General features: G+C 38.2%; 1 protein-coding gene across 15 annotated transcripts in view; it reads right to left on the bottom strand.

Moving 5' to 3' along the window:
* Mier1 (MIER1 transcriptional regulator) overlaps positions 1 to 20,349 on the bottom strand; it is a 55,294-nt gene that overhangs the window by 30,342 nt on the left and 4,603 nt on the right. For 5 of the 15 annotated variants that reach the window (XM_036179704.1, XM_036179708.1, XM_036179707.1 and 2 more), the window contains 2 exons: positions 11,589 to 11,613; positions 7,134 to 7,279 (listed from right to left, as the gene is read on the bottom strand). In XM_036179704.1, the coding sequence (XP_036035597.1) occupies positions 7,134 to 7,279; positions 11,589 to 11,613 (171 nt within the window). Of the gene's footprint in view, positions 1 to 6,358; positions 6,450 to 6,474; positions 6,555 to 7,133; positions 7,280 to 11,421; positions 11,459 to 11,588; positions 11,614 to 19,724; positions 19,872 to 20,349 lie in introns of those variants that run through there. The other 10 variants (XM_036179702.1, XM_036179703.1, XM_036179705.1 and 7 more) reach the window with 6 other exon arrangements.

Below are 20,349 nucleotides of genomic sequence, written 5' to 3'. Positions count from 1 at the left end.
CCAATATTATTTCAAAAGGATATAGCTTATGGGAAGATCAGTAACAGATTAATCACAAACAGTGGATTTTCTGTTTATTTTTGTTTTAAAACTTAATTTTTATGACCTAAGTTTCTTAAATGACAATTTTTTGTTCAGGTCTGATCCTCTTGGTTACTTTTTGTGGTCACTTTTGCTCCGTGTCAGAATTACTCTTAGTTGTTCATTCGTTAGTATGCAAGCTAAGTTAATGCTGTTTCAAAACAAGCTGCATTTCCAGAATGACTGAAAAAGAAAAGTCTGAAACACATGAAAAAATAATTGGGTTCAGAATCCAGCATTACCTAGAAGGAAAAAAAAGAAAGAAAGAAAAAAGGTCGATGTCTAAAAAAATGGAAATGTTCACAGCCCTGGTTTACCAAACACAAGTACCAAGTTGCCATGCTGTAGGTGGTAAAAATGTACAGGGAACATGACTATAAAAAGTTCAGATGAACAACGAGGTATAGTGGTGTAAGTCTGTAACCCCAGACTGGAGAGACTGAGGCAGGAAGATCTCAGACTCTAGGTCAGATTAGACTATACAGAGGTACAAGGCCGGCTAGGGTGTAGAGCTGAGGCCATGTCTCAAAATGATAAACCAGAAAGCATAAATGCAAGAACAGACAAATTCCTACTAATTTTACATTTTTTGTTTTTTAGGACAAGGTTTTACTGCATCTACATTGGCCTGGAACTTATTACTCTGTAGCCTAAGCTAGTTTCCAACTCATGGTTTTTCTGCCTTAATTCATGGGTGCCAGAGTTAAAAGTTCATGCCACGTGGAAGCCAATTTTATTTCTTATTAGAGTCAATCTCAGCAGCAGACCCTCTCTAAGAGGACAAGCTACCTCTTCTGGCAATCTATCTCCAATGGGCTTTATTGGATTCCTCTAGTCTCTCAGCTAAAATCTTAACACATGATACAGCTTCCTCCAAGTCCTTCAAAGTATTTGCCAGCATCTGTCTAATAGCACACATGGGAAAATAAACACCGAAGACACTAAACCTTGGGTCAAAGGATACTGACTTTGACATCTTTTTGTGTGTGTAGCATTTCTAACAATGGATTGGCAGTCATCATCTGTCTATGGGGGCAGGATGAGTGGGGTGTGGTGCATGCAGCACCCAGAAGCCAGAGGACTTTGGGTGGTCCTACTGTATCAGATCATTATTATACTAAGGCCCATCAGTCACCCATTTTCACAGAACATTACATTATCAAAGTCTACATTCTACCAGGTATTAAGGGACCTCCTTCAACTTAGTCCTCTGACATACCAGCTAAGCAGTGGCTGGGAAACCTCAATGATTATCCTTTCTTATAGCACTCCCAATCCCAATGCTCGGGTTACCTGGTGTTTTACATGGGTGCTGGGGATACGAACCAAGGTCTTCATGCTTACATAGCAAGTGCACCTAATACTGTGCCATCCATCCCCCGAGCCCATGACTTCTTTAGAGACTTGTTAAGTTTACAGACGTTGCTAGGTCTCTGGGTCCAAGTTAACAAGGAACAGGAGTTCTTGCCTGTAGATAATGCTCTGATCCCCTTATCTCATAAGAACTAAGTTGAGAATGCTCAAAGTGCTGTTTATATAATCTCCTTGGTCTGTAACAAGAATAACTCTTAATTAGTACCAGGCAGACATGGAAAAAACATTCAGCTTCTCAGTGTTTCTAGTATTTTATCAGAATCAGCTAAGCAAAAATGAAGGGAGGGTCTCACACAATGTAGGAACAGCACGATGAAAAGTTGATTTGAAAAAGGAAGACCAATCATTTTAAAAAGCAGAAATTAAGGTATCACTTGAGCCCCAAATCCTGGATATTTTCCTGCCCTTAATCACATGCTATACACAACACACTGAATTCTTCACTGACTACATTTGTTCCAGATGCAATTCTGTCTTTGTACTCTCAGGATTTTGATGCTGTCAACCACAGTTATTTGCAAAGTAAATATCCCTTAGAGAAAAAGAGTAAAGGATGATTAAAACCTGGCCAGTAGGACATAAGTGAACGAGGGTCTATCAGTCACCTAGTCTAGAGAACACCTTACTAGTTTCAGTATCGAAGTCTATGTTCTTTCTACCGGGTACTAAGGAATTTCATTCAACTTTCACTGGAACATGATAATGAAGCAGGTGTGTTTTATCCTCCATCTAGAAGGAAGGATATAGAAAAAGGACAGAGAGCAAAAGCTGTGGGGCATATAGCACATGCTCACAGCTGTGAATCAACTTTCTCTGAGAACCGCAGGAATGCTACAATGAAGATTTATTTAGCAGTTTTATTATGTGCCAGACATTGTGCCAAGTGTTCTACATTACATCTTTGTAAGGACAGAAGTTTAACAATGATAATCAAGTTATATGCTTATGGAACAGTGAAGTTAAATTAAGAACCCAGGTTATCTAACTCACTGGGTCGATTACTTAATTACATATGCACATATACTTTCTTCTGTGAAATCTGAACTCAGGTTAAATACTCATCATCTTGATGCAATAAGACATAGGGCTGAGTAGATAAGACTATGAGGGATAATGACAGACACAAGGTGAATAAAAACAGATGTACATTATAATGTGCTTTAGGAAGTTAAGTTGTCTAAACACTAGGAAAAGTGGGGCAGTCTTATCTGTGTAAGCTAACTGGACACTGGCTGAAGTTGAAAAGAATGGGCTATTTAAAAGACAAACACCAAGAGCTGCAGAGATGGCTCAGCGATTACGAATACCTGTTCTTGCAGAGGACCAGGATTTGGTTCCCAACACCCACATAGAGGTTCAAACTGTCTCTAACTGCACTTCCACAGGATCTGATACTCTTTTCTGGCCTCCCTCTAAAGACACCAGGCATACACATAGTGTAAAGACAAGCATGCAGGCAAAATACCCAAACACATTTTTTAAAAAAAGGGACATTCTAGATTGAAGTCAAGACAGGAAGATAAAGCCATCAAACACTGACACACAAAAGTACTGTAAGATCAGAGTAGCATCAACTTTCTGGTTGCAGAAGAAATATGTCTTCTCTCATGAATGTGGCACAGATGCAAACTTTCACAGCATGGCCATTTGGTGGATGGGCACATTATTCTTCAGATACCTACTGTACCAAAATGGACTTAGCAATACAGGCTTATGAAGAGGAGATAAGCCCTAAGGGACCATATCTAGATTAGATTAAGACAGTTCTGAAGGTAACCAATCCCTAGGGCTGGTCAATAAACTTCTTTTACAATTTTCATGTCAGGGTTTCTTTTGTATTTATAATTCAACCTAGGCATACTGTCAGATCGCTAAGACTCAGGACAAATGGCTAACTGTGGTGCCTATTAGCATACAAAGTACACGCTGGCCTCAGGTTCTCTCAGCATCACAAGTACCTGGCACACAGTCCTGGCTCCTCTCAGCACTTCTCACCCCTACCCTACCTTAAACCTCTTCAAGCCCGAGCTTCACTTTCCTTTCCCCCAGCTTCTGATCCCCAGATAACCCAGCCATTTCAGCCAAGCACTCTCTTGGTCCTCTTCTCTTGGATCTTGGTCCCTTCTTACCCTTCTCTCTTCATTCTCTCCTCTCATGGACAGGTCTATTCTGCTGGCCATGTTCCTTTTCAGTCTGGACTCTTCTGGCTGTTCATTCTCTCACATCTACAGTAAAAACCTTCTTAACCATACCTAGGAGTGGTCATGTTCTCATTTTTATTCCTGTACACTGCAAGAAAATCTCAAACTCTCGTTTTTTTGTTTGTTTGTTTTATTTTTTGTATAAAGAGCATCCAGAGAAGTGACAAAAATAAGAAATTGGGAGTTTTACGACAAGGTAAAAATATGTGCTTAAGAGGTTAGTGTGGGCATTCTCATGAGCTGCCTCAATCCCTGGCCCTAGGCTTTGGTGCTTTACTGGGAATGTGCCCAGTGCTTTAAAGTGTGTATTAAGAACAGATATTGTTAATAAAAGTCCTTTTCTTCTACAGTGCATTTAAATATATAGATGTAGTTGATACTAATCTTTCTTCTGAATGTAGTGTTACAATTGTGCCCATGCTTGGTCTCTTTGAATTTTAACAAGCATTGGAAAAGGGGTAAATTTCGGTACTGGTAATTCAGAGCAAACACAAAACTTCATGAATTGTGTGCATAATTTTAACATTCCTATTAGTACTTCAGCAAGTTCTAATCAATTCATCTAATTGTATTAAAATATCTAAATGTAAGACTTATATGGGGGTTGAGAGATGGCTCAGTGGTTAAGAGCACTGACTGACTGTTCTTCCAGGGACCCAGGTTCAAGGTTCAATTCCTAGTCCCCACATTGCAGCTCACAACTATAAATCCAGTCCAGGCATCCCCATACCAATGCAAATTAAAAAAAAAAAAAAAGACATATAACACCTTTTATACTGACATGATAATGCAGTGGTGATAGCTGCATACATTAAAGCCTATATCAACAATACTCAATGAAAAGTTTAGAATTCAAGTTGAATGAAATGAAAACTTTCAAAGTATTCTAATATTTGAATATCTATCTTTGACTTAATTCAGTTGATTTTGATTTGAAAGAACTCAGAGGTAAGAGTGAAATGCATTTGTTAAATTTACTGCTAATTTATGAATGAACTGTGAAGTTTGTCCACAATTACATAAAAAACAAACAAGACAGATTTCATACACTGAAAGCTCCAAATGAAAAGCACCACCTCTGAACTTCACCACTGTCTTACTCCTATAAAAGCAGACGAGTCATGAATAAGACAAACTGGTTTATTTCTTAGAGAAAAATTGATTTGGTCCATACTTACAAAGTTTGTAACTACAAGAAATCTAATCATACCATTTAGTTTCAGGTTACAAAAGTTCTAGATATGGAGATACTTAAATGTTAAGACTTTGCTCTATGTAGAAAGTCAGAGGAGATTCTGGGAAGGTGTAAGACCTTTAATCCCAGTACTCGGGAGGCAGAGCCAGGCGGATCTCAGTGCTTTCCAGGCCAGCGTGGGCTAACAGAGTGAGTTCCAGGAAAGGCTCCAAAGCTACAAAGAGAAACCTTGTCTCAAAAAAAAAAAACAAAAACAAAAAAGAGATGAAACCCTTTCTCTAACCTCTATAAATTTCAATTATCATTTCCTAAAGAAAAGAATAAGCAATGACTGACTAGCTTCTTACTTTTAAAAGACGGTTTCTGACCCCAAGTACACCATAATTTTTGAAAGGCTCTGTGAAAACCAAAATACAATATTGCCATCAAAATAAATTCAGTTCTCTGGTCAAAGTTAAAAAAAAATTTACTTAGGTATGGTGAATAATGTTGTTTTAGTAACCAAACAATTCCAAACAGGACCCAGGCAACATTTAACTAAATGCTATCAGAACTCCTTTCAAATCCCCAACTAAATTCTGAAACACAGATAATTACTATAAAAGAAAAATAACATCCATCTTCTCTATCTAAACACCAGCACGGTGTCTGTTATACATTTCTTTTATCATGGAACAAATTACATCATAAGTTATATTAGAGAATACCAGATCCCCTTATGAAATTAATGAAGGCTATAGGTATTATTACCTACATATACATACAAATATGTATGACCTGAGGTAGGGAAACAAAACTAAACCATACTGAATAGGATACAGCATTTTTGTTTATTTTTTAAAACTAATTAGCATTTATGAATTGTAACGTCAAATCCAGAAGGCAGCAGCAAATTCTAGATTGCCAAATACACCTCAAAGCAGGAACAAACTACCTAATCCAAGACCAAAAGCAGTTAGTAAGGTACAGTATAACAGCTTTTTTAAAATGGTAAATGGAAAAGGTCCTATCAAGCAGTTGGCCTTGCAGCAAGATTAAGGAATCTAGATTTTCTTTAGGAGTTATAGGAGGTTGAAATTAAAGGTTTTGTACTTTAGAAAGGTCACTATAGATGTTGCATGGAAAACATATTAGAAGAAATATAGTAAAACATGAAATGGGGAAACTAATTAGGAAGCGGTCATGATAGTCTAGGATAGAAAAAATACCTCCTGAGGTAGATATGGAACAAGAACTGGTTAGAGGTATTTCAGTGGGAAGCAACGACAGGCTTATTTAGAAATGCAATGTTGGCAACAAAAGAAACATTTTCCCTGGTTTCAGACTTAGCTAACAATGTAAATAAATGTAAGTAGTTTTTAAGGTGACATTTCTTATAGACAGGGAAGGAGCAGGTAAGAAGGGAACAGTAAGTATTGTTTGGAGTGTTCACAATCTTAGAGATACCTGTTTAAGTAAAAAGTCAAGTTGGAGAATGAGATGGAAGAGTTAAGCCAGAAATACAAACCAAGAAGAACTGAGCAGAGACCATGAAATAGATTAGATCACACAGGCTGGTAGTTTGCAGATTTGGTATGCAGGTGGCTCAAACTTGCTTAATGAAGATGTAGACTGGGAGCCCACCTTGGAAGATCTGCTGTATTTATTAAGTCTATAGCACATTCTGATGCAGCTGACCTTTATAGTATGTTCTGAGCATTTACCTAAGAGAGACAAGAAGAGAAGAATAGGTCTGGCACCAATAACCAAGAAGTATGAACACTTAAAACTTTAGGATAAGAGGAATGCCCAGAGGACACTGAAGAGAAAATGGAGTACAGGGAAAAGCAGAGTGGAGAGAGAATGGTCAGCTGTATTGAATACCAATGAGAAAAGCCCCAAGAATGAGAAGAACAATGGGTGTAAAAAGTTCAAAGATAACACTGATAGTAAGAGGCAGACACAATCTAGAACTTTAATCACAGAGGAAAATGATGACATTTAAGACATTTAGGCTTTGAAGAGAATAAATAAAAGACGCAGTAACTAGTGGGGGGGGGGGCATAAGAGAAAATTCAGGATCCTTTCATGGCCCATTTCTGACAGATCTATGATGTTTCACCAAAAATTACTACTGAATTCCGTTATTTTACACAATAATTTTTTTAGCCCCAATTTCAAATGTTAAATACCCCACTGATGGTTGGGGTATTTAAAATTTCCAGCACCAACAGAGCACCAAAGTCTCCAGCGTCCCCCGCTCCACATGCTGCACCATTTCACCGCTAGTGTAGGTCATTTACCCTTGCAAGATCCTCTATTTCAGAACTGAAGTTTGTCTCTCCTTCCATCATTTCTTCTTCTTCTAATGTTCGCTCATCATCAAAATCATGAACCAGCATGTCAGCTGATGGATCAAACTCATGGTCCTCTGATGTTGCTGAGCCTCCTATAAAGAACATTTCCAGATGTATGGTAAACCAAATTAAGTGCATCTTACCAATGTTATTTTAGTATGTATATATATATATATATATATATATATATGCATTGTTTATTTGAGGCTGGATGTAAGTTAAAAAAAAGGACCAGGAAAAAGATAGACACAGTAAATGTTTCTGCTTTAAAAAATTAGCTTTACTCATCCCCACTCCCAAAAAGCTCTTACAAGGAACTACTGTTTGCCATGCTTACTCCTATATGATGTTACCCTGTAAAATTGGGGTAGAATATTTTTAACTTAAAATTTTTGCTGTAATCTTCTAAACAGGAAACTGAGTTATAAAGAAAAAAGAGCTCCATCAAGTAACAATCGTCTTTTTTGTGGAGGGGGGAAAACAAAACCATTTTCAACCACCTGTCTAAGTTTTGAGAATCTCTTTGGTACGTGAAAATCTGAACAGTCACATACTGTAGACTGATTTTTTTTTTTAGGTCGATGACAGGCTGCACATATGACAGTGGCTACATCATATAGTATAGGTATGTGGTAGGCTTGTAGAGGTATGCTCTATGATAACTGCTCAACCACCTGAGTTTATCAGAATGTGTGCTTGCTGTTAAGCAACACTTGCCCATCTAGTGAAAATATACATGTACTATCAGCACTACCTTGAAAACATAGTCTAATATTTGAGTAATTATCTTGAACTTAGGCAGTTGATTTGAAATAACTCAGGGGTAATACAAGTATTATGTATTAAAAGCATACATAAAATTTTTATTAAAGGCAATACAAGTAACTAAAAGGAACTGATATATCCTAATCAATATTTAGCCTGGTTTGGGAGAATGTTACTAGATTTAAATAGACTACAAAAGCTAGGAATGTGGGTGTTCTGTAGACATTTCCCACATTTTGATTACTGCCAAACCAAGACTTCAGTTTTCAAAAGCACTGCTTACTTATAGACAAGTATGTAATTTGACATAAAAAAGATCTTTTTATCAGTTCAAATTATTAAGAGTTGCATTAACAGCCATGCCAATCCCCTTATTTCACTCTATGTAAGAGAATCAGTAAGCAAAATGAAGAAACCAGGGTATACCAATGGCTAAGAGTTCTTTAGTCAACTCCCACAATATTCAGAAGAGCCCCCACCTTTAACTATGTGCCAAATAATAAGCTCAATCACTTGTGAAACATTATCTCAATCCTCAAGCAGTGGTATGAAGTAGGTATTATCATCACATTTAAAAAGGGGAGGGAGGAGAAAGATACAAGGTTTAAGAACATACATAGCGCCTCAAAATACAACGAAGATGGAACCGAGTCCCAGCTGTAACTTCAACTCCTGTGCTCCAAACTTCCTGTAAGTCCTTACATGTCTTGTCTCAAAGAACACTTAAGGAGAGCCTAAGTTTACTAACATATGTGACCTGTAATGGCCAACAGGTGGCAAAACACCTAGAAGACACAATTCTTTTTGAGAAGTATTTGAAAAATAATATTAAATATAAAATAAGTACGAATGCCATAGATTTTAATGAAAATAAGTTATTAATCATTATGCAAGGTTCAGAATGATTTATGTAAGAAATAGAAAAGCATCCTGTCTTAATTCCTCACAACAGACTGCCTTAATTTTTATTGGTAGTATAGTAGTAGTTGAACTACTGGGCAGGAGGGTTCTCATGAGAGCACAAATAAGAACCATTAACTTGGAGTTTGGGTTTCATCATCCTTTCAGTTTCCTGAACCTTTTCTTCTGAGACACTGAGCAGTCAACAGTGAAGTAGTCTCACAGACGGTGCTACTCTTGTGTTTACTCTTGCAGACAGACTCTTAAAAAGGCTCTATTACTGGAGCTGGAGAGGAGGACTTGTGACTTTCGCAGAGGATCTGGGTTCAGTTTCTAACACCCACTTGGTAGCTCACAACCACCCTTATCTCAAGTTCTAGGGGATTCTTCTTCTGAACTCCATGAGCTCCAGGCATGTGCACAGTACATATAAATACACAAGCCAAACACCCATACACACACAAAACTTACATCACCACACCTCTCTTTGGATATTATTAAACTTAACATAGTTTTTATTGAGTATAGATATTGCCAAAAATAATTATGCTAAATTTTAACTACTCACTGTTATACTCTTATCCACTTACTTCCAAACTCACTAGAACACAGCACCAAGCCATGTCATACTACTTACCTGAAATCTCTTATCTTTTGTCATCATTTGCACACAGTTCTACTTGAAGACCTGTCACCTCACTCCCCCACTACATTAAATGCCAAAGTGAAAATGAGCTAGTCTTCTAATTCCAACTCCTTTCCCACATGCATATCACATATAAACTTGCAATTTCAACTATTTTCTTGCTTTAAACTGGTGTTTGTTTTATGTGAGTTCTTACTACCTTATTTGCAAATAGCAACTAACCATCCTATTATTGTCTGCCAGACGCTTAGACCCATTATTAGGAAAGTTTCCTAGAGGGGAACCTCAATAATGAGGGTATCTTCTGCTTTGTACAAGTTAAGTATTTTGCTAGAGTTAAGATAATCACTGCTTTGTCATCAACTTTGGGATCACCTTTTTAAAAGCACTAAGATAACTTTATGTTACAATGTATCATGTATACCTATTTAATCACTTATAAAACCTCCCTCCACTGTAACTCTCATAGATAACGTTTAGTACTGTGTCTGCACTTTGGATGATGCTGACTGAGCTTATAGATAAATCATTTAGCATAGTTATGTGACTATGACTGCTAGCATTGACTCCCAAGTATAGATGCTATGAAGAGCAGCCTATGACCATTAAACAATATTTTTTTATGTGAGAGAGGCCTCTATCCTTAATTCTATTAACTTTAGTAACTCTCTATAATTGTGCATAGCAACAAATACTCCTTCTGCCAAAGGCCCTAATATTTATGTACTTATTAATGAATGCCTTGAAAGAAATTCTAAAGCTTAAGGAATCTGCACCCCTACACAAATAAACAGAGGGAATCCATTTTCTTTTTTCAGCAAAATTTATTTCTGAAGTTTTGAAAGAAAAAAAAAAATACTGGAAATATCTCTATATCCCACAACCAATATAATGGGGTATATACACTTTACTGATCTCATGTTTACTTCTAACTCCTACCATCCTGAACTCATTTATAAATCACAAAGTTAAAAAAAACAAAAAGTTACAAAGACCAATATATTTTACTCTTAAGCATACAGAAAAAAGAAGACAAACTACTTTTAGCTGAAATAAAGACAAAAGCAAGTGTAGAGTCAACACTCAAGTTATTTAATAGTGTACTCCAACCTCCAGAACACAACAATTCATGTCCATGGAAGCATCCTGGATTATTAAAAGACTATTCATGTTAAGCGCACACACACACAAAGCTTTCTAAAAATTACAATACAAGCCAGGCAATGGTGGACTTGGATTTAACCCCAGCACTCGGGAGGCAGAGGCAGGTGTAACTCTAAGTTCAAGGCTAGCCTGGTCTACAGAGCAAGTTCCAAGACAACCAGGGCTGCACAGAGAAACCCTATTTGGGAGTGGGGGACAACCAACCACCAAAATGAATGAAAAAAAAAAAAAATCCAAAATAAAATTACAATACAACGTAGATAGCTTTAATATGCAAAATTCAGCAACATGGTGCTAAACTTTGTTAAATATTCAATGTGTGAGTTATTTTCAAACAAAACACACCTCAGAGGACTCCCAAAGAGTAAAAAAAAAAATGTATGCAATATTGAAGGAAGAATATAAAAATCCTAGATGAACAGTTAAAAGTATATACAACGTACTCAAATCTATGAATAAATTCCTTATGTTTCCAATGCAATTCCCCTGCTGAATGGCTGACTTACTTTACTATGCCCTTCAATGGTAAACACATTCATTAATAATTTTTCATCAAATAAAATGTTGACTATCTTTAAGCTAACTGACTCCTCTTCAAAAGCATTATTTCATGTACACTTTCAGTTAAAAAACAATTTTAAACTCTAAGAAATACGTAAAGCAACTGAGAAGAGTGGAAGACAGGGAAGAGAACAAGGGACAAAGAGAGGAGGAGAGGGAAGGAAAGCCCGGACAGTTAGGAGGATGAGCTTGCCTCACCTGTACTTTCATGAGCAGTCAAACATTTCATCCATTTCTTTTTCCCCAGAAAAAAGAAGCATTCAGAAGAAAAGCAAGTCAGATGACAGTCTAGCTCCTCTAGCCTTTATCTTACCTAACAGGACAAATAGTCAAACAGGATTATAAAAACACATAAAAATACTTACCTGGACTTGAAGACTCAACAGATGGCTGAGGGGAAAAGAAAATAAATTAGCATTTTTGTGTAGTGTACCTTTATAAACATTCTAAAAAGCATTCAATGACTAATGGCACCAAGAACTTACAATAAGTTTTAATGTCTAACACAAACCAAAATTGTTCACATCATCTTTCCCTTTCATTATGCTTAACCCCCCCCCCAAAAAAAAATCTAAAACACTCTTGGAGTTAGAAGCAAAAATAGTAATATGAAATTCTGGTTTTAAAAGCAAACACAGTCTTCAAAAATATAGGTGAGTTAAGAGGTATGGTTTTAGATATTAAAATCTTCAGTAATAGGTTTTATCCTACTTATACTGAAATAACCATAACATACACAAAATTTGCTATCAGTGGTTTCTAAAGCTCAAAACAACCAAATTGTGAAACAGGATGTAGAAACAATTACATTCCCTCCTGACCACGGCACTAGGACCAAACCAGAGCTTCCCACATGCACACGCCAGGCAAGTGTTCAACCAATAGCTATATCCCCCTCACCCTCCAGAAGGACAAGATCTTTCTAAATTCTAGCATGGCTTTGATCATGATCTTCTGCCTCAGCATCCCAAGTTTAGAACTTACAGGTATCACTGTACCACTCATGCATTAGCAACCTTAAATGGAAAAATATACAGATAAAATTGGTAGCAACTATTTTTACTAATATTACCATTGACAGCGTAATTTTTTTTTATCTCTGTCTTCAAACATAATTCCTTCTAGACAAATTCAATAACTTGGGAGAACTTAAAAAATGCCACTTCAGCCAGAGCTCCCCACGGATGTTGTGAGAAGGAGGAAGCTACTGGCAAGAGCATGCTATTAAGAATATCTCTTCGGCTAAACACAACAGGACTGAAAGGTAAGGCAATAAAACAAATGGGGGGAAAAGTGTTCAGTTTTCAAGAGCCAGGGAATCTAAGACAGATCTCTGTCTGTTCCATTTTGAAACCTGCCTCATTGTAAATGTGGTATTCTAGATTCCAGTTGTGCTGGCTTCTTTTGAGGTGCTTTTTCAAAGGTCCAATTTCTACCTCTAAACCTTAGTAAGAGAACACTTCATCCCTTCAACACGGTTTTTCTAACAACAACAACAGCAAACAAACAAAAACAGTGTAGACAGTATTATATATTTCCTACACCACACCATCATTACTTCAAAGGCAGCAGGCCAAAACAGTTAAGAGAATTATTGACTTTGGTTTCTCTGATGAGAAGCTGGAGAGCAGGAGGCCATAGAAATAATATTATAACCATAAAAAGGGCAGAACTACACAGTTCTGACGTGAAATGGGTGTAGGCACCACATCTATTAGCCAACAAATCAACATTTTAAAATCTTAATCCCAACTATAAACCTAACCTTTGGACAATTACATCATTCAATGACTTCATTTGGTGCCAAGTTGATCAGTACTACAGAAAAGCTTTATCACATTCCTTTTCAAGTAAATGTCTGAAACAAATGTGGCATAAACAACCACAACTTCTTACAGATTAGGACTCAAAGAGATATAGCTCCTGAACATATTTTTTTTAATACTACAATGTTTTATAGTCTTCTGATTAAAAAAGAAAAAAGCTTTCTGAAATCAAGTGTGTTGGCACAACTTTAATCCTAGTTCTCAGAAGGCAGAGGCAGGAAGAGGTTAGTGAGTCCGAGGTTGATCTGGTCTACATAGTGAGTTCCAGACCAGCCAGAAATATACAGTGAGACCCCACCTAAAAAGGGGAGCACGACATCTTTTGGCTAAAAATAACTACTACTGGACATGAAAAGGATTAACAGCATTAGCTATTATCAACAACAGGGTACTGAATATGGAAGCTGTGTTCTTCAGTTTATAAGAGGCCTTTCACCAGCAGTAAATAACAATATCACGCTGATGAGTATTACCCGCAAACAGTTTCCACTTTGAAGTTCTAAAAAGGCCCCAAATACTTTCTATTCCTCAGGAGGCCTGTGTTCAGAGGACTGGTGGCAGTAGTAAGCACAAGGTACTACTCTCTTAATGTTCAAAGAGATTCAGTACTGTCAGACATGCTGGGCTTGATGACAGCATTCACAAGCTGGAGAAGGACAGGACAAGCTAAGTGTCTATACATTTTAGTTCTCTATTTCGCAAATAAAACTTTACCAGTTTTGAAGGAAAGAGTGAGAACTGTTTATTGTAACTTTATTGCATCCAATTAAATCAAAGATTACCTGCTGAAAACAAGCATTTTAAAAGTTCTGACTGTGAGCACTCCTTTTATTCAAATGATAAAAATGATTCTTTCAAGATAAAATTGTATTTACTATCACAATATAGGGGTTTCAATATAGAACGAGAGCATTTTTATAGACATGCAAGGTAACAGAAAAAAAAAATATATATATTCACAGTGCTACACATTCTTAAATGGAGTTCCTTTATTTTAATCATAATGTAGCAGAAACACCTATTGTGCCCACTTACTTCATACACAGTAAACTCGGGTTATGCACTGAAAAGATGAAAGTTCCATGGTGGTGGCGAAGACAGAACTGAGGAAACCTATCACTCAAGATCCCTCTACACCTCATACCTCTGCGACAAAGTCAAACCTCGCTGTTCCTTTTTTCCTCATTACTCTCTATTTCTAAAAACTTTTTACCAGCTCAAAGCATGCTTAAAATATGAAAACAAGCTGATTATTTATCTTGCTCAACAGTTATGTTTCTTTAGAAACTAGTCTCGATTTAACAATCTACTCCAAAACAGCTTGGATCATTTACCTTTTAATATCACAGTTAGAAAGAAGACTGTAAGTACTTATTTTTAATAATATTTATTTTTATGAACGACACAAAAAAAATTAGAGGAATAAAATATCCTTAAAATAGATTCACATTATTGCTAAAAGAAAAAATATGAATGACTACAACCATTTAGGAGATCTTTTACCAACATCAACACAGCCTACTATTACCCATGTAGGTGAATGTGAATGTGTGTGAGTGATGTATTACCATAACTTGTTTACAGCAAAGAGTTGGGTGGAAATTTTAAATTCATTATTTATGTAATTTAGAAACGATACAGGGTTCTTCCAAGTAACCGCGAGTCTGTAGTATGATGATGAAACAGATTATGTGTTTGAGCTAAAGAGGACTAGAAAAGATATTAAGAGTTTAATAAAATCAGTAATAATAGCTATATCCAGGGAATGAGTCAGGAAGCACAGTGCTTTTCCATTTTGTATTTTTCTGTATTGCTGGTATTTTCAAATATTACTCATTCTTTTTTAAAAAAGAAAATGTGGATTATCTTGTGGAATTGTAAGTCTCTTAAAAATTTTTTTTTAAACAAAACAAAGCACTAGTGCGCTTTAATTCCAGCACTGGGGAGGCAGAGGCAGGCGGATCTAAGCTCGAGGCCAGCCTGGTCTACAGGGTGAGTTCCAGGACAGCGAGTGCTACACAGAGAAACCCTGTCTCAAAAACAAAGAACAAAACAAAACAAAAACCTAAAATACTAGTGCTTTTTACTATTTCTTAATTATAATTTTTTAAAGTTACAGTTTTATTTTTGGTCTATACATGTTTATGTGGGATAGAAAACTACCTAGGCAGAAGGACATCGAAGGATAAAAACAGGCTGAAATAAAAGCAGGAGCTCTGCTCCATTCCTCCTGTGTACCACCTCCTCCACAGTTAGTGATTCTGTTGATAAGGTTGCTGCTCTAATTTCAGTGCCTCAACTGTGTTCAATTCTTTACTTCTCTAAAACAGAAAACCCTAATTTGTGAGAGTCAAAGACCAACTCTAGAAAAAAAAAGAGACTAGATTACTATTATTTTTATAAAAATCAATGTGTTCAAAGGACTCAGTAGATCTTCAGTGAAAAGAAAAATGACTTTCTCCCTCAGGCCAATTCTACCACCATTTCTTTAAGTGTTGCATCACTTTCTTAGGAAGGTAGACGATAAATTAGATTCATGAAGGAACTGAGGTAACAGGCTGAGATGCAGTTTGGGAAGCCTACCAGGATGCATACTGTGTCAAAAGCTTACCGTTCTACTCCCCCATACAAATGTGCATTCGTCAAACTTCTCTGCTGTTACTCTCCAGACTACTTGAAGTTGAAATTAGGAAATTTACCAGAGCAGCAATACTTCCGAAGGTAGAATGGCATTATGGAAGACAAGCACCGGAAAAACAGAAGTCTAGGTCTGAGACTTGACTGTGCTACACAGACTAAGTGCATTAATACTGATCTGTTTCATTTTCTCTATGGTGAAAAGCCTTACAATTCTTTAAGTTCCTTTGAAACTTAGGTTTACTTTCATTATGAATTATTCAAAATGCAGCTAAAAGGTGGGTAAGTTGAATACTGTTTTCTGCCTTGATTTTTTAAATCTATGACTACAGGAAAAGGTAATCTCAATTGGCATAAAGCTACAGTGTAGTGCTGCTTTAGAAACCACACACACACACACACACACACACACACACACACACCACACACACACACACATATTTTTTAAGTTACATAGCCATCGAAAAGCCCAAGCAACAGTTTAGTCACTGCTATGAATTCTGAAGCCATTTGTTAATCCTTTGAAAGCACACAAGATTTGATCTGAATATTAAGCAAGAAATTTTAATATAGCTGTTTATTTCCATAAAGACATACTTATGCTTCATTGGCAGTATTTACATCTAAATTATAAGGGAAATGTATTAGTTTCACCAACATTATCTTAAATTAACTCACTTCTCTTATTTCTCCCATCTAGGTTATCAAGTGCACTGACTCTTAGTCCCACCAAATTATTAAATATTTCAGGACTGTCATGCAGCACTGGAGTTCCTGACTATTCTGGATAGCTTTCAGAAACATATAATAAGCAGAGAAAATAAAACTCATCACCACTATAGAGAACTGCTTACAGTTTAAGTTACTGTTGTTAAGGGAAACTAACACTGAAGAGAAACACAATCCAATTTCCTTAAAAACAAACAACAACCCAAAATCCAAACAAATTCAAATAATGCTAAACAGGGAATATGTTTTTAAGAGGGATGGATATAATAGTAAATAAATGTATCATTATTGAAAATATTTAATACATTAAGCAAGTCCATTTAAATATTTTGTTACAGAACTAAGACTCAGGTAAATAGAGATCTTAAATTGTACTGTGGCTTATGTTGTTGTTGTTTTTTTTTTTTTAAAGAATCTCTGTATGTTTACATACTCTGAAATAAATGACAAAAATTCTTTGTTCCCAAAGGTCCGTGCACCACATTCCTTATAAGCCCTAAGGATCAACTATTCCTCCCCTTTTTCTTTGTCCTCCTCCCTGACTGTAAAACTGTGACTACTCTGTAATTTCCTTCCTTTTAGTGTAACTAGGAGAGCCTCCTTTAGGAAGCCTACGGTAAGTAATCTTAAGTTATAATAAGCACTGGGAAATACTACTAATTCTTCTGTGCACACGAAACACATTTTAACACGCCCACAATTAAGAACCACTAAATGTATACTTCCTGTTATAAACTCACAAAGATGACCAGATCAGTATAAAAAGACAACAAATAAAAAATTACATATTACAACCGTATTTATGCCACTTGAAGTTACAAATCAAGTATTTTTCTAGAAAAACAATGTCAAGAACAATCTCTGAAGTAGGAAAGAACAACATAAGTCTACAAGCAGAATACTTAAATTTTCGTCTGGAGCTATGCTTCTTCAAAAAGCTTCAATTCCCCTCATACTTATCAAATAAATGCATACTGCTCTCAGCTTTGCTTAATCAAAAGTATAGTAGTTCTGAATGCAAATTCTTTACTGCATACATCATAAAGAATAACCCTATTAAGTCTATACAGAGGTAAGTAAAAACATTTTTAACCAATCATCTCTCCACCATTTCACAACTGTAGTTCTTAAGAAAAATCCCAATTATTAAAGAATAGGGACAAGGAAAACTATAAATTTACTTGTCACTTCACCTATGTTAGGATATTTTCATCGACACATAAAGTTCCTACACTCCTCTATGTTCCACGAGACCCTTAGGTTCTATCCTACACAGCAAAGCAAAGAGCAACCTATCAACACTAGAAGAATATAAAATATATTCCAGACCATTAAACAGATGCAATGAAAATAAGTCAAGTTCTTGACATTGAACCATCCAGGTGTTCCTGCAAATCATTAAGAATTCCATCTCCACATGATGAAATAGCTAAGAAGTGTGGCTTAAACTAGAAAAAGTTTCAGCACACCTCTTCCCTTTAATTTCTAAAACAAAAATGCTAATGTAACAAAATAATGTTCTCAGTATGCTGGAAGTCAAGTTTTTAGGTGTGGTTTCTTTGAACTCAAGTTTCAGTATTCTTGTACCAAAGCTACTTCTGATAACTTGCTGTGGGATATGACTACACAGGGCCACAGTACAGCACTGCCACACTGCTCCATGTATTCAGTGGGTTTTCAGCAAAAGGAATCCAGCGGAGGTTAACTGGTAAGATGCCTGAAAATCCAACTAGATACTCTACTTCCTCTTGTGGCACAGGAGTCAGACCTCACCAGGAATGGAGTCCAGGAACACTCAGGTGAGTGGATCATACCAGGCACACTGAAGTGAAATGAAAGTACTGTGTTCACTAAACTCATGTCTTGCAATTCTTTAACTATGAATAGGTAAAGAAAATGAAAACAGACATAACACATTCTGGCGGTAAGTCAGTAACATTAAGTATTTTCAATACTGGCAGCAAATAGTACTACCACCATAAAAATCTCCTTTCTTCAATAGCAAAAAATCCAAGACATAAATATAAAGGCAATTCTGTAATACAAGTTAACACCCAAAAAAACTACTCCAGGAAGCCTGACTAGTACATGAAAGGCTCACCATCTTGTGTTTCTGTATTTCAAGATTTAATAGGGATATTATGTATAAACAAAAGTAGTCACTATCCACTTCATTTAGCAAATGAAGGCCCGGAAAACTGAGAGCTAAGTAGTAAATAAAATCACTTACTTCCTCAATCTAATTTTTGGTGCCTTTGACATAAAAACATGGAAATGTTTGGCAATTTTCTGCCTTATATTTTCACGAATTGCCTCAATAGAGATCCAAAAGGTCCAAATATAATAATGTGAACTCCAGGGGGATAAAAATTAAGCAAAGCGAACTACAGAACTGATGTTTAAAGGCTTAAAACCAGACACAATGTTAAAATTTCCTATAGCATATTCTAAGGCCTAATTACTCCTAAAGCACCTTGTTTGCCGCCCAATCTGAGCGCTAACCAGGGGAACTTGTTTACTAGACATGAAGAGAAGGCAGGGAAGGGATGCGGCTCAGTGGTAGGGTGTCTGCCTTGCACAAGACCCTTGGGTTCTAAGTCCTATAGCAAATCAGAGGGACAAGAGAAACAAGAAAAGCTTCCTCCAAGAAAAGAAGAAAAAAAGGTAAATAATGGGCAAAAATAAAATAGAGTAAATAATAGACCGCTTTGATACTTTCATTTGTAAAATTTTTTGGGTTTGGTTTTTAAGGGGGGGGGGGGGGATGACACCAGCCAGTTCAAGAGGTAGAGTGTGGAAAAGAAACTTGGAGGTTCTGTCTGGGGGAAGAATCCCCAGTTTGGAGCTGGATAGGGCCTACTGGGTTAATTCTTCCTGCTCACCTTTACACTCTCAAGAAAATTACTAAATTAATCAAAAGCGGGTCAGCTTGTTCTCCCCCGGACCCAGACCGCAGGTCAGCAGCCGCGCAGCGACGTCTGGGCTCGCGAGGGAAGAAAGTTCGCGGGCGCAGGCTGTGCGAAGTCCGCGGGCCGCGCAGGCAGGCGGGCGGGCCGGCCGGCCGGTGAAGTTGCGCCACCGGCGGCTTCCGGACGAGCGCCCTCGCCCGCTCCTCACGCTGCAGCCGCCTCCCAAGTGCCTCAAGTCCGACGGAGCCTCTCCACCCAACTAAGTTCCGTGGAGCCCAGCCCGGCTGCCCGGCCGGACAACAGGTGGGCAGCGGCGCCACAGGCCCGACCCGGGCAGGCCCGCGCCTCCCGCCCGCAGCCCTCCACCGAGGCCCCGCCGGGGAGGGGCGCTCGTTCTTACCTCCGCCATGTTGGCCGCGCCACCGGGTCACATCGCCGCGGCGGGTCGCGGCCAGAACCCGGATGTGCGCCTGGGCCGCGGGGCTCCCGCCGCCGTCTCCGCCGCCGCCTCGGCGGGAACGCGCAGGAGCCGCCCGAGCGCGCCACCACACCCCGCTCCGCCCCCTCGCGGCGCCCAGCTCGGCGGGACGGGAGGGGAGAGGCCCGCGGGCACGCGCGGAGCAGGGCGCGCGCGGCCCCGTGGCCGCCCGTCCCCGGGGAGCGCGCGAGGGGCGGGCCCGAGAGCCGCCACTCGGCACCCGGGCAGCGCGCGCGCCAGGTCCGGGCGAGGGCCGGCGGGGCACTCCCGCCGCAGGAGGAAAAATACCTCCTAGTCTACACGTCGGTCACTTCTGGAGTGTTTTAGCTAGAAAACAGATGTTGCCCGGACACAACAGCAGCACGAAGCGCGCTCCGACAAACACTTCCCCTGGTGATTCCCGACAAGAAAACCCTAGCTGCCCAAACTGGCAGAGCGCAAGGACGAAGAGCAGAGGATGTTAGGTTTTCCTCACTTTTTGAGATACTGCTAGCAACACAGCTCTGCATGGGAGGAATTTTTGCACAACTACACGAAAGTTTCAAAT

This window comes from Onychomys torridus, chromosome 2 (assembly GCF_903995425.1).
Source record: "Onychomys torridus chromosome 2, mOncTor1.1, whole genome shotgun sequence".
Lineage (NCBI taxonomy): Eukaryota > Metazoa > Chordata > Mammalia > Rodentia > Cricetidae > Onychomys > Onychomys torridus.
This window is presented reverse-complemented; position numbering and strand designations above follow the sequence as displayed.